Source organism: Asterias amurensis, chromosome 11 (genome assembly GCF_032118995.1).
Source record: "Asterias amurensis chromosome 11, ASM3211899v1".
Taxonomy (NCBI): domain Eukaryota; kingdom Metazoa; phylum Echinodermata; class Asteroidea; order Forcipulatida; family Asteriidae; genus Asterias; species Asterias amurensis.
In genome coordinates, this window is record NC_092658.1 from 12440119 (window position 1) to 12456060 (window position 15942).

The window sequence follows — 15942 nt, forward strand, 5'->3', positions numbered from 1 at the left end:
TCCCATTTTCATTAGGACTCCCTAATCTACTATAGAAAATGATTGTATCACAATATTGAATTTAACCTTGAAGCCCCTCCTTAAACTAATCATAGTTTTAAAGCAATTCAAAAAGTAGTTCATGTTTATTTTGATTAATTTGGTCTTTATAAGTATTGAACATTCTTACGCTCATAAGAAGTAACTATAATAGTATCTGCGGTTATACAACCATGTTTTTGTATAATTATCTCTTTAGAAGGAGTTTTGCTAAATTTTAGTCGAGATGCCCAAAATGACTTAAACATTATTAACAAAAGCATAGAACGTTCAATACGAAAGGACTGCACTGTCGTCTTCCAACTATTTATGATGTCTTGAATAAATATAAAAATATTCAAAGAAAACCAAGTTGATGAGTCTCTGTCTTGTGTGTCTTAGGAGCAAGTGTTAGTATTTAAATTCAGCCGATTACAGCACATGCGGTTCAAGCAACGCATTATGACATTAGGGCCTACTGCTCAAAGAAGGAGGATATGTTTTTCTTTTGACCTGTTATATTTAACACCACTCGCTAAGATAAGATTAACACTGAGAAGGAACAAAGCAGATAAAAATATATTCATTGTAGATTGGAAGGAAGCTGTCACATTTCGGATCCACCACACTATTGAGAGAAAAAACCATGTCTGTCGATAGTTAGAGAGGTCTCGGCAGGAGTTTGGTCTAAACGAAAATGAACTAAACTTAATATGAAGCCCCCCCCCCCCCCCCTTAGTAAGGGCTATCCTGGATTGACACACCATACTATGATGCAACTTTAAAACAAGTGTAGCTGAACTGTTGGAAAAGTTGGCACTATTACCATAGTTCTTATCCAAACGGAGCATCGCCCTCACACTTTTCATCAACAAGATTTAATAATAGCCTACACTATTATGGTTTTGGATTCGGGACGGGGGGGGGGGGTGGCAATGTATATAAAACACATCGCACCAACTTTGCTAATGTTTTAGAGAAAGCACCGCTTAAGCAGTTTAAATTTTCTGTTATGTTTTGCGCATTCATACCTGCCTAGTTGTATAAACTGACTAAGTGAAACAAGAATTTGGTACAAGTATTTTTTTTAAAGCACATGGCGGGTCAGATGGACAACGAGCAATTTTCAAAGCTAGCAGTAGCTCACCAAAGTACACCACCTTCACTTCAAAACAGCAAAAAGTACAACACAATGTCTACCAAATGATACAAAACAGAACTTGTGCTTGGTGCTTCGATAAGTATTTTTATCATGGAGAAATATGAACTTTAATTAATTGGTGGAAAAGTTTGGACTGCAGGCAGAGGGCGCTATACAAGCATGCCACGCGTTCAGGCTTTCCGGTCTGGTTCATCGGCTCGGGAAGAGTCGATAACATAAGAAATGAACAGCAACCAGTGATGAATCATCGGACGAACCATGACGTAGTAGTCATTCATACGTGCAAATCCACACTAAAGCCGGCAGCCAAATGTAAACAACTGCATAATTCCACAATTTTGTACGAGTTTTCTCAGTTCTGGAGAAGATTTGTAAACCAGCCCAATGTGGTCTCGTCTGATGTCAAACAGGATGCCTAGAGGAGACTGCGATATGGCAGATTCAGGCTCTTTTGATGATGAGGAATTCGGAAACGAGAACGATTTGACAGATGGGTGGTACGATAACGGTATGTAACGAGTCTGTATGACAATTACTTATTCACTATTGATAACGCGTAACGTATTGACAATGGGTAATCCGTCCTTTGAATGCTGTATGATCCGTCTGCCCATGGTCTGCCCATGGTCTGTCCATGGTCTGTCCATGGTCTGGCCAATTCTTCTTTGTTAGCTGTTGGGCTATTGAGTGTGTCATGTTTTACCTGTTCATGCCTGTTTGTTATGACCCAACACAAACTAAACCATATGGAGAGGCTATTTCTACCTCCATGACTAAACTAAGAAAACATAAAATAAATTGCCTAGTGTAGTAATTTCAATTCTTCTACTACTAATTTCTAGGCCTATGTTAAATGATAATGATTGACCTCCTGTTGACTAAAATTCACAAACAATTATATTATATAGGCCTACACACAAAATACATCATTCAATTCATGTTTTGATACCTCTTTTAGATACTAATTTAAAAAAAAATGTTTTTACAAAGTTTCATTTTACTTTAGCCAAAAATGTGAAAATTCAGCCAAAAATGTGAAAATTCACAACATTTTCCACTATAACAAAAAATAAACATGCTCTTAATTTTATCATTATTCAATGTAGTTGTGATAACGTAACCCTCCTCCAAAAGGTGAAGCTGGAGGGTTACGAACAAGTTTTAGAATCGGACAGAGGGAAATGGTCAAACACGCACAATTTCGACAGCTAGTCAACCGATTTGCTCCATTTTTACCACCTTTAGAAAATCATGAGGGTTACATTTATATTCGTAATTAAATTCCATGTTTTGTTTTGTACTTGTTTGTTTGTGTTAATCGTGTATAAACCACAAGGGAAACTGACAGTACATTTTTGTTTGTTCGACCCCAAATCATTTTAAAATTACCCAGTCAGTTTCCCTTGTGGTGGTTTATTATTTGAAATCTGGATCGAAAGTTTGCATCCCTTCAAATCAGGGTGATCCCTCTGCTACATGTACTACTTCCCAGGTTGTATCCTAAGTTTGGGTGTGATCACTGGCTATACAGAAGTTAATGGTAATGGCTTCTGACTGGCAACCCGAACAATAACTGAAAATATTGACAAAATAGGAAGACCGCCAACACAGGGCTGTCTATAGCTCAGTTGGTAGAACACTGGAATATTGGCCCATATATTGGCATATCTTCAAAAATTTCATTGTAACATGTTTGTAGCCCAAACACTAAGCTTGGTTGTTTGTGTACACCATTGCATGTACTTGATGCGAGTTTGAACAGTTTTCATTCAATTAAAATCTAACCTTTTTTCTATTAATAGATCTGCACTTAGCTGCTGAGCTAGGAAAGACGTTACTAGAGAGAAATAAAGAATTGGATGATAATCTACAAGCAGCTCAACAGGAGAAAGAAGAACAAACAATGCAGATTGTGGTAAGTTTCAAAACAGTAGTACAAACTCAAACTTAAAAAGTAGGCCTTGAAATAACCAATAGCAACTGGTGCCCTGTGCTTTTGCTGTGATGCCCTCTGCAAGGTTTCAATACATTTACATTTTCCCCATATAGGAGTAAGTGTTCCTCTTTAAACACTGAACTACTGTAGCAAGGCATACCAATTTAGTATGTTTTCCTAAAAACTCTTCGCTATACATGTAGGGCGCCATAAGTGCAGGATTCTGTGGTCAGCAGAGCCATAGAATTGGTTGACTTTATGTAGTGGAGAATTTCTCTTAGTTTTAACCCCTGTACAAAGGTTAACAGAAATTAACATTTTTATCCCAGGAACAATTTACATCACTTTCATGGTTTTATATGTAAGCTGTTGAACGAGGAAGTAGTAGTATTATACTTGTCTTAGTTAGTACTGTTTTGTGCAGTACAATGTATTGTTTTAACCTAGGTAATATTTGATTTCACTTCTGTTTAGGAAGTGACAAATAAAGAAGAGGGTGTGTTACGGTGTAGGTTAGGAAATATGATCATTTTATCTTGCAATGGAGAGATAAAAGTGTTAAAATGTATGGATAGCTCAAATAATGTACTCAACTTTCATATGAAGTTTCATTGTAAAGTTTAATTCTCTCACACTCAAAAATAAATAATAATAATTTCTAAAAGTTATTGTTTAAATCTGAATGTGAAGAAATATTATCAAAAACAAGTAGGCCTACATTGGTGGCCTACATTGCACAGTTTTTAGTAGACCACAGAGTAAATTGAGAAGTGGTGTTAATACTAGCCCATAGCAGTTTTTACTATAATGTTAATGGGCTAGTGTTAAGGGTAAGCCTTGGAAGACTAGACAAAATGTTTGGCCTTGCATGCCTTGAAGAAGGCCACACACAGAAGAGCTCTTAAGATCTTCTGCCAAGCACCCAACAAGCTTCAGTAGAAGTTCTGTGCAAACAGCTGAAATGATTTAAAGACACTGGACACTATTGGTAATTGTTAAAGATCAGCCTCCTCACTTGGTGTATCTCAACATTTTATGCATATATTAACAAACCTGTAACATTTGAGCTCAATTGGTCGCCAAAGTTGCGAGATAATAATGAAAGAAAAAAACACCCTTGTCACACCATAAAGTGTCACACAAAGTTGTGTGCTTTCAGATGCTCGATTTCGAGACCTAAAATTCTAATTCTGAAGTCTCGAAATCAAATTTGTGGAAAATTACTTCTTTCCTTGAAAACTACGTCACTTCAGAGAGGGAGCCGTTTCTCACAACGTTTTACTGTCAACCTCTCCCCATTACTCGTTACCAAGTAAGGTTTTATGCTAATATTTATTTTGAGTAATTTACCAACAGTATCCATTGACTATAATCTTCCCTACTGAACAGTAATTCTATAATGTGATCTTAGTCTGGTACTCATTACACTGTCCTCACTTCTCAATCAAAAACACTACATCATCAACTAAGACAGTTTGAAACAATGCGCCTCGCATCATTCAACCAAAGCACTTGCATGCATCACTGCTTCTTCACCAACTGTTAAACATCCAAAAACGCATTCAAAACAGATGTGACGGAACACACACCCAAAGTACAGACTTACTTGATCTCAGCATGCCCATACATAACCTCCACTTGGAGTGCTAAAACGATACAATTGCACATTCAAATATGCAGGTTACAAATTTCTCAGTAGCTTGACCCATTTTTCGTACTTGGAAGATCTCTATTTCATCAACTCAAATGTAACCTCAAGTCATACCTATTTTCATCTTTATAGTGTACCTCTCTGAAATAACTGCCCTTGCAGCGCATTGTAACCATTGGAGAAATAGGCTTTATAATGTTTGATAAAGAAATACAGTTTTCTTTGACAAAACTCTACCTGGCTAGAAGATATACACAAGGTGTTAACCACAAACCAAATATATGGATACCACACCATGCAATGCCTCACATCCTACAATTATATGATATTATTTTTATAAAATAAAAATAAAATAAAAAACTGTATAATGTGTAGGCTTTTGCAAAAGAAATATAAATTAAATTTTCCTTTGTGCTTTGAACTCCTGGAGTCAGGCAAACCCAAGGGTCTTTCTCAGGATCCTTGCTTCTCCCAAAAAGAACTAATTAAAAAATAAAAATAAAAATATTGTAATGTCAATTGCTGTGAACATTCTTGCTATTTTATCTGGATGCAAAGAGAGTAAGCCCGTTGGAGACAATTTTTTGCTGCCGACAATTGACTTTTTAAATTTATTTTTTATTTTTTTACCCAGTACCTTGAGAAGCAACTTCAGATTTTACGAGACGTAACGGAATCCAAGGCTAATATCTACGAGCAGCTTGACCTCAACGCTCAGGAAACAGACAAGGTCAATCAGAGACTACAACATGATCTGCGCACCGCACAACAAAAAAATATCAGGTACCCCAACATTTGCTCTTAATAAATCATTTGCGTGTTTGATTTGTATATTGTCTGAAACAATGATGTGCTTGATGACACTGCTTAAATTTGAAATCCTCAGACTACATTATATACATATACAGTTGCTATGTCACATGATTTGGGACACTATGTAAGAGACAGTGAACATTATACACAATTCTGAATGGGTGCGTTCAATTAGCTTCCCTGGGTCGACCCCGCGGTGCTCATTCGACAAGAGCTAATTGAACAAGCGCTAATTGAACGATCACTCGTACTCTCGTGGTGACGTCATGCATCTCTGGCCAGCCCCAAGTGACCCGTTCCACAAGCAGGGCACTGGGGGCTGACCCGGGTGAGCCCCTGGAATGACATCAACGCAAATACCAACGTAGTGGACCGGGGTCGATCCGGGAAGCTAATCGAAGGCACCCAATGAATGTATGTTAGCACAATGGTACTACCGGTTTGCTAGGATCTAAAAGTGAGACTTTGCAAATTTCTAATATGTACAATTGCAGAACTACATGTAAGGGGGGAGGTGGGGGAGATCATCAGGGTTTGATCTCAACTTTCTTAGAGATTAGCCACCAGGACCAGTTTTTACCTTTTCATTTCATGGGTCCGTCAGCTTTTGCACTTGTCCATAATTCATATAAAAATACATGTAGCCATGCTTTTGAAAACTGAATTTAGCTAGAGCTGGACCACTTGGAGTGAATTATGATTGGTCCTATGTAGCACCACGGGCTGAAAATTGAAGTACTGTATGTCAGGCCTGTATGCTTCGTTTTTGAAAGGGCAAGGGCACCAAGGCATTTTCTCCTTGGTAAAGGGCACCCTATGAGGAAATTGTAAATTTCTACTGGAGCACTTCAAGGGCACCAAGGCAATGGCAAGGGGCAACGGAAGCAATCGCCTCCGTTGCCTCCGTGAAGTATCAGGCCTGGTATGTACTGGATGCCATTTCAGTAAGCCAACACTTCAAATGATGCAACAAGTGCAGACAACAAACATTGCTATCGCTGATATAACAAAATCTTTGCTTACTAAAATGGGCTTTGAAGTTAAGTTACACTCAAGGTTGTGGTGGCTGAGGTCCATAGTGTGAACAGGTTTTCCACAAGGTTTCTCAACACTTCCTTGTTTGTGTTTCCAGGATTGACAACTAAACTTGCAAAGTCTGAGGTTTATGTCAATAAACTATAACAAAGGACTCCAACTGAGATTCTTAAGGGACCATATTTAAAAAGATTTTTTTTTTATTACACCTAAATGGAGGGTACTTTATATTTGTGTTTCCTCCAAAAACTATAATTGACCATAAAACTTACTTCGTAAAGAAAGCTGGAAAGCTGTTGATAAACATCGTTTTAGAGAATGATGTAATTGTTTTAAAACCCATTTGGATCTGAGATTGGCTTCAGGCATGAATGACTTTCCCAGGCACCCGAAAGCACACAAATCTTTGCAACAAGGGTACACTAACAGATTTTTCTTTCATTTTTTACCAATTACAAATTGTGTCAAATTTTTAACAGGCTTGCTATTTTATGTACAAGTTGGGATGCACCAAGGGAGTATACTGGTCTTTGACAATTACCAAAAGTATACTCTGCCTTTAAAATCGATACAGCCGCCATTACATGTGTGCCCTCTTAGGCCCCCAAGTTAGCTTTTTGAAGGGCACAGTAATTTTCCTCAAGTTAGGGTTCCTTCTATCTTCTTTGATGATGAAAATACTAATTTGTATTGGATCTTTACATCATAGGGCAACACAGGAAAAGCACAGGGCACCGCGGTAATTTCTGTGGGTTAATTCAAGGTCTGCACTGAGTACAAAATGTAAATTTACATTGAAAAAAGGGAAACCCTTTAACATATCGTTGTATTGTAGGCCTACAGTGCATTAGAAACCCTACAATGAACACACTGTGGTTATAAAAATAACCCATGTTCTGTACATCATTTGTGCTTACTAGCCGGTTGACTTGACCACCATTGGCTTAATTCAATCAATCAAAACAATTTTTGAATGATATGGAAATCACTTTTGGAACCCGCTGAGTGCAATGAATAGAGTGGTATGTTTGTCCAGCGCTGATGTGTATTAACCTGTACTTGATGAAGGCCACAAAGCTTGAGTGGATTTGAAAATCACTAATCAGTGTTTACACATAAGGGACCTTTGGTTGATGCTAATCAGATGCGTCAGTGGACTATAGAGTGACCTTTAAGTACAGTACATAAATATCAAACCTACAGTTTCTGTGTTGTCATTATTGTGTTTTATTCAGGCGGTAGCAAAGGGAACTTAGGAAGGATACTTGTAGCTTTAACCTATTTGTTACTGATTTGTTTGGACACAAACTACCGCTGGTGACCGCTTTGTTTGACCACTCAAGCGTAAAGCAAATAGGGGAGGCCTATTCTTACACAACTGAAAGCTGTCATTCAAAGGCAATTTTTACAAATTCCATTATCTCCTTGAAGAAAAACTTTTTACTAGTTGGATTCCGTTTTATGTATTTAATCCCAAAATCATTAACATTTTGTCATTTATCAATGAAATGACAAAATAAAATCACCTAAGTGTGATCTGTAATCACATTTTTTTACTTGATTTGTTTTTACTAGAACAAAATCTGTGACCTCTGACCCAAAATGAGGTATCCAGCCCTAATGTTGGCGGTCTCCCTATTTTGTCAATATCTTTGTTAATGGGTGTAGAAGTATCCACTGTTGACTGTTATTCATAGTAACTTTGTTGTGTTTTTGTTGTTATTAAAGACTGAATGAAACCAACGAGCTCCTTGAAACCAAGATACAAGAGCAGCAATCTCAGATCCAGCAACTCAAGACAGTTGAGCGAGAGAGACTCCGAGAAGGGCGGAGACAAAAGAAGATCTTAGAAGCCCTGGGTGCTAACTCGGGATCAGCGCATCCTCTACGCCGCGCCCGAAGTCACGACTTCGGCGTGGCAAACTCCGACATGCTCCTTGATGAACAACTCGTCAACATGCACAAGACGACAAAGAACCTCCAGGAGAAGGTGACGCTGAAAGATCAACGGATTCACGACATGGAGGCAGAGCTCTCCGTCCTCTTGAAAGAGAACAAGTTGTTGGAGGAACGACTCAAGGAAGTTGAGATTAAGAGTCGCATGGAAGACATTAAGAAGGATTACAAGTCATTAAGCAGCTCGAATGATGCGGTGTGCAAGTACTGCGATAGTTTGATCAATGCAGACTTTGAGGCGATAGCTAGCGAGGGAGGAAGGACCAAGGGGGCAGGGGGGTCTCGCGGCAGCCAAGAGTTGACCGTTATCTCAGAGCAGGAAGGCTTACTGAGTCCAGAAGGAAGCAATCAACTCATGGGACACCCTAAAACGGAAGGCTTATCTCTCCTAGGCGAGATCGACGCTCAGTATAACTCACTCATGGACAGGTATAACTCACTACTGGTGAGAAGCAGATGTAGCTCATTCCGGGATGAGACTATCCGTCCACGCGCTCTTAGTATTCGTAAGAGAAACGAGGCGAGTGTTCAGACGCATCAGGGGACCCCACCCCAGCCGAGCCCAGTCGATTCCATGTTTGAGCACGGACCACCGGAATACAAGAAACTCTTCGGGGAAATATTTGAGATTTTGCACCGGCCACAGTATCTACAGCAGGAGGCTGTAGGAGCAACTGGCCAAAGCTAAAAATTACAAAAGTTATTTTTGTCGCAGTCCAGCTGTCTTGCACATTATTCCATGTTCAATCAAAGGAGGTGGGTTGAAACAGTGTGCCCCCCACCTTTGTTCTTTCTACTTAATTTTTTATTCTGGCACTCTACCAACTGAGCTAACCAGCCTTATGTTGGCGGTCTTTCATATAGTCAATATCTTGTTTGGGCTGGCAATATCTTTGTATGGGGAGCCTTATTCTCTATTGACCCCTTGCACGCGCGTCACACGCAGCGACTGATGCCACGCTCACCATGTTGGTGGTCAATAGGCTTACGTGTAAACGCTGCGTCACCTAAAAATGCGCACTTCACTGAATAACACACGTTGACATTGACCACCAGAATGGCACATCCAAGATTTTCTGATGATGACGTCAGGTGAAATGGGTCAATAGGGAAAACCGTATAGGGCTGGATAGCTCAGTTGGTAGAGCGCTAGTATATAAATCTGGACGTCCAGGCCTGGAGGTCTCTGGTTCAGGTCCCTCTCCAGTCATTGTTTTTTATCAAACCCAAAACCGTTCATAAATATACCCAATCAGTTTCCCGTGTGGTTTATTTCTTGGCATTTTATTTGTCATGTTTAAACGGTATTATACAAGAACTTTTATCACAGGAGAGCGATACACAGGTGTACGCTTTCGGGACTCCTCAGTCAAAGTTCGTAGGAGCTTAAATACAAATCTGACATGTTGGTTATGTTTCTTTGCCAAAATGTACTCAGTTAATGGTTGGGAAAAGGCATGCCTTTTTTTCCTGTATGCCAAAGATATTGATGCTACAGTGGCAACTCTGTGCTCACTGTGCAGAGTTACAAGGACAATATATTGGTTTAGCCTGCGTGCTCAATGTTGCTAAGCATATTTTAACAGGCATGCAACTCTTCTGCGGAATTCCGCGTAAACAAAAAAATTATAAGTGTTTTTTTTATTGTTTTTTTTTCGAAGCCTAATATCTGCCTGGCAACAACTATGTACAACTACAATAATGTAAAACAAGCCTAGTACATGCTAACAATGCACCTTAGAGCATAATAAACCTCAACATTTTCTAGGGTAAGCCGGTACCATTGTGGGTCTCATGTCCTGCTCCGCACTTGATTTTCCTCTTCTTTTTGTTCAATGGGCAGTTGCATGCCTGTCTTAAAGGAACACGTTGCCTTGGATCGGTCGAGTTGGTCTTTGAAAAGCGTTTTGTGACCGTCTGTTATAGAATGCATATGGTTAGAAAGATGATGTAAAAGTAGAATACAATGATCTACACAAATATGCCTCGAAATTGCGTGGTTTTCTTGTTACCTCGTCCAACAACACGGTCGGCCATTTATGGGGGTCAAAATTTTGACTCCCATAAATGGCCGACGGTGATAGTTCGCGACGTAAAAAGAAAACCGTGCAATTTTGAGTGATACTTGTGTGGATCATTATATTCTACTTTTAAAACATCTTTCTAACCATATACATTTCATAACAAACGGTTTCAAACGCTTTTTATAGACCAACTCGTCCGATCCAAGGCAACGTGTTCCTTTAAGTGTTGCTGGGAAATTTGGCGCTTACACTGTAAGATGTGATAAGTACGTAGCGCCTTGAATTGGCCCAATGCTAACGCTCAAAGTTTGTCTTTATAATTGTGTTGTTGTTTTACATTTTCAGCTAGTTTTTTGTTTCTTAAGAATACATTGTACCTGTTGAACTAAGTTTTAAAATGCATGGAAAAACAGGGTTAGTAAAATCAATAAATTACCTGCAAATTTATAAACTTTTGCCTGTATTCTTTTCAATGTGCTGTTAATTTTCCTTTTTAAGAAATAGAGATGCTTTTCTTGTTTGTATGTACAATGTAATTTAAATTTTAAAATAATCTTGTATATGCTTCTTTGTCCAGCCAAAGAATATTTGGATATATGTTGTAAATGACTTGTAATTTTAAATCTTTTAGTAAACAAAAACATTGGGAATGTAAATACTTGTAAATCTACAAATGCTTTCTAATACGCTCTGAAATCAAATTTGCCATATTTTTTTTTCAGTATGGAGTTACAGTAAGCACAGGGCATTGTTATTTCTCTCAGGTTAAAGGTTATTTGTAAATCTAGCATCTGAAAAGATGATTGTTGGTTGACCTACTTCCAAATTCATATATTGTTGTGACACTTTGGGGTGGAAAAAACGTTGTGTGTTTGTGGATTGTGCACTCATGCATGGTACAGTAAACAGCAAAAAATAGCATCTGGCATAAGATGGTGAATGGACCAGTTAGATTTTAGCTTTCAATCATGAATATGTATAAGGTCTAGTTAAAGGAACACGTTGCCTTGGATCGGACGAGTTGGTCAAAACAAAAGCGTTTGTAACCGTTTTTTATAAAATGCATATGGTTGGAAAGATGTTTTAAAAGTAGAATACAATGATCCACATAAGTTTGCCTCGAAATTGCGTGGTTTTCCTTCTACTGTGCGAACTAACATGGTCGGCCATTTATGGGAGTCAAAATTTTGACCCCCATAAATGGCCGACGCGTTAGTCGACAAGGTAAAAGGAAAACCACGCAATTTCGAGGCATGTTTGTGTGGATCATTGTATTCTACTTTTACAACATCTTTCTACCCATATGCATTTTATAAAAAACGGTTACAAACGCTTTTCAAAGACCAACTCGACCGATCCAAGGCAACGTGTTCCTTTAAGAGCAGGCCTTGAACTTTGCACTTGAAGGGGTACAACAATTTTCCTCCGAGAGGGGGCACTCTTAACATTGTTATATGCAGAAAATGTACGTACATGTACCTTCCATAGGGCACCACCAACCACAGCAAAAGTGTATGACACCACAGCAATTTCTGTGGTTACCATGGTTTGATTAGCAATATTTGTTTCTAGGTCAAATGTTTCCATACTTCATACAATTCTACCTCCATGTACTTGTATTGTGAGGTTGGACTCTTGCATGTCTGGTCTCAATTAATTTATTGTGGTTTTCACTATAATGGACTTGCTATCATGGTTGTACACATGAATACAAGTCTTAGACAGCAGCAGTGTCTGATAGGTTCTGCAAACATTTACTAATGTGATAACATGGATTATGATAACTTGTTTGCAAACTGCTTACAACCAAAATAACCTGTTGTTAGCCTGAAGCGAGTATTCAGAGCAAGACTAGAACAATGAAATGTTCAACAAATTATAACAAGTCCAACAGTTGCTAGGTTGCAGGAGAGAGAGTCGTGTCAACCAGTTGTGCATGCTAAAATAGTTTTTGTCCACTGAGACGAAAATTATTTTGCGAAATTGTTTGACTAGTTTCTCAAAAAATATAGCACCTTAGCAGGTAATATTTTAAGGGAAGCTTTCTACCATCATTAAAGGCAGTGGACACTATTGGTAATTAATCAAAATAATTTTGTTCATAAAAACTTACTTGGTTACAAGTAATGGAGAGCTGTTGATAGTATAAAACACGTTTTATACTATCAACCTCTCCCCATTACTCGTTAATTACCAATAGTGTCCACTGCCTTTAATCTTCCTGTTGTTTGTAGTTGCAAGTAGACATTTTGGTTCAAGCTAATAACAGCCACTGTAGACTCTATGGATCATTGGGTCCTACTGTCTGCTGACAAATGACAATAATATACAAGGTCTTTAGGATTGTAGCTTCACATACAAACCTAAGACCAGCTCAATATACTAAGAATGCATTAATAGCCAATTAACGTACAGACCAAGGTTATTTCTTCCCCCATCAATCGGCTGTGTATTACTAAAACCTATTTCCATTTCTCTCTCTCTCTCTCACACACAAATGAAGTCTACCATTTAATTTATTGTCTCCATTAAAATTAACAGCAAATTAAAAATTTATAGATGCTGGTACTGGTAGTAAAAAAGTAATTAGTATCGGTGAAAACACCGGAGGCCGCTCAGTTTTCTCTTTCTTCCTCATTTTGGTTTAAGGGAATGATGAAAGTATCTTCCATTATAAAATTAAGGGAGTTTCAAGAAGTAGATTTTTCTTCAAACCTGTTAAGCCCGGTTCATAGTTCCTGCGCTTGCAAATGTGAAGCGAATGTTAACGTCACAAATTCGCAACGAATAATCGCAGCAGTTCAACTTTGCTCAACTCGCTTGCGAATATCGCTGCGTAAGGAGGGTTGTGGCGTCAAACTTACATCAAATTCGTATTGCATTCGCTGAACCGGGCTTTAATCTTTTAGAGTTTTAGAAGTACTCTCACTTTACAAAACCCTATACCTTATGGTAGCTCAACAACCAAACTGTTGGACTCTGTTTAATAGACCAGTTCTCAGTACAACAAAATCAAACAAAATATGCAGTTGGATTTTGAGAGATTTAGGACAGTAGGTTAGGAAATTGAAAATGGGTTCTCGCTATGGCCAACTGACTTGGAGAAATAGGTAGTGTTTGAGTGACAACCATTTACAAGTATTACTATTAAAGCCATCAATTGATTTGCACATGGACTAAGCCTTCACAAGTTTTGTTGTTGCTGTTGTAAACATTTGCAAAATTAAACCGTCTTGGCCTATTCATTTTTAAACTTGCTTGATGCCATTCTTTGAAGTGCCTTAATCCTAGTGCTTCTTCTAGCTTGTTTACCCACAAACAAGCGTATACAATGTACCACCTCTTTTTGTTTCACTCTAGCCAGTAAGGCAGGTGCTGTTGATTCAAAATGATTGAGTTGTGTTTAATAAGCTCAGTCAATTGATAATAATGAATTCTTAATTAGTTTTACAATAATGTATCAATGCTCAATGCTCAATGCTCTGGTCGTTGGGCTAATAGTTGAGCTGCTGCATTGCTTCAAAGGCTTTTTCAGACACAATATCAAGCTCTGCCCTCACAGGTACCCATACCCCTGGGTGGAGAGAAGCAATTATAGTGAAGGACAGGAGTTTCATAACCGGGATTCGAACCCACAGTTTCTTTCGGTTTATGGCTATGTGCAGACTTACCCTAAAGCTCTGTGGTCACTGCTTTTGTGTGGTGGTTGGAATATTAATAATAATAATCAAAGTCTTATGTGTCCGTATCCGCCAATGCAGGCGCTCATGTCGTAGACTTTCTGTAAAGGCTCTTTATTGATGGTGGGATGTTGTACGTGTGTAGCAGGATAGTCAAGTTTGTGGGTTGACATCTATAAACACCAGTACTTCATGATTTTATTAATTTAAACTTTTTTATGTAGTAATTGTGACTTAACACTGGTGCTCTAGATGTTTATGTGTTTTTTCTTGTGATTTTCAATTTTAGATATATATTAACAGTGCATAGTGTAATGACATTTAAAAAGATAAATAATTTAATAGATTGCTAGCTTAGGATTGTAGCTTCATACATACTTTGTCAGAAGAAAGTTTGAAGTGTCTTTACTTGTTTTTATTTGTATGCAAGGAGTTTTTGTTCCCAAACTTGTGTACACTTTATGTGCCAGCCTTCCACGTTTAGAGTCTTCTAGCGTGTGCAACAGTTTCTTTTTAATGACACTCAAAGTACATTACAGTAATTTTAGCAACTCCTTTTTATTTCTAGATGTGCAACAGATATTTGTAAATTTTATATTTAATATTTTAACAAGTGAGTGGAATATGGAAAATATAGAGCTTAATTATGCGTCCCGTATTCAATGATAAGGCAGAGTTGGATACGGGACGCAGATTTGCTTAAATCCAAAAAGCTTGCATGTGATAACAAATATATCTTTAAGCAAATTTGGACATAACTTAAAATAGCAGAATATAGTATTATCACAGGGTGTGATAATGGACCTGAAATGTGGTGTCATATCACACTGTTGTTGCTATAGCCATGGCACGTACTGACCAATCAGAATTGAGGATTAAAGTTCACTGGAAGATAACACGTTTACATGTAGCAAACAATTTTGTTTTATTAAGAGCTATATTTCAAATGTTAAGTGCATGTATAGTGTATGATAAAAATGTATGTCTGTAAAAACATGTTTGGTTTTGAAGAACTTATACTATTGTAAGTGTTTTGTTAAAGAGTAACGTTGACAGTTTATTGTGACAAAGATTATATTATAATATATGCATGAAATACTTTATTCTGCTAAGTGCATGTTTTTATGAATGCATGGCAATAAACTTGAATGAAATTTGATTTTAAAATAACATATTTATGTGTTTATTTCTCTTGGTATCTTGAAAGGGTTTGTTCATCTTAGGGGGAGGGGTGATGGATAATCACCACAAGAAAATTGAGAGTGAAATTTACTGAGGAACTGGGTATGATCGTCCAAATGATGGACACATGCAAGTGATACATCTTCAACAGGGTCAAACAGATTTATCATCAGTGATACAGCTGTACGCTGTATTACAGCAAAGCTCTTACAAAGCTTTCACACAATATTTCAGTTTCAAAACTGAACAATAAAATATCCATAACAAAAAATTATATGAATTGAAGCTATTGAGGTAATTTATGTCACTCAAAGAAAGAAAAACAAAAGAGCATAAATCATGTTCATGTAATAAATAGTTTATGTGCCACTGCTTCCTCTTCTGTCATGTTTCTATTTGTCAAACAGTGGGAGATGAAAACCCCTATCAGTGTTTTTAATACAAATGTTCCATTCCTTCTGACTAAGCAGACAATGTGGGGCCTG

General features: G+C 37.9%; 1 protein-coding gene across 1 annotated transcript; it reads left to right on the forward strand.

Moving 5' to 3' along the window:
• The first annotated feature begins 1402 nt into the window (after positions 1 to 1402).
• LOC139944000 (cerebellar degeneration-related protein 2-like) lies at positions 1403 to 10511 on the forward strand. Its single transcript, XM_071940928.1, has 4 exons — positions 1403 to 1688; positions 2983 to 3095; positions 5402 to 5550; positions 8344 to 10511. The coding sequence occupies exons 1-4, from the start codon at positions 1565 to 1567 to the stop codon at positions 9257 to 9259; spliced, it is 1302 nt and encodes a 433-aa protein (XP_071797029.1). The 5' UTR covers positions 1403 to 1564; the 3' UTR covers positions 9260 to 10511.
• The last annotated feature ends 5431 nt before the right edge of the window (positions 10512 to 15942 follow it).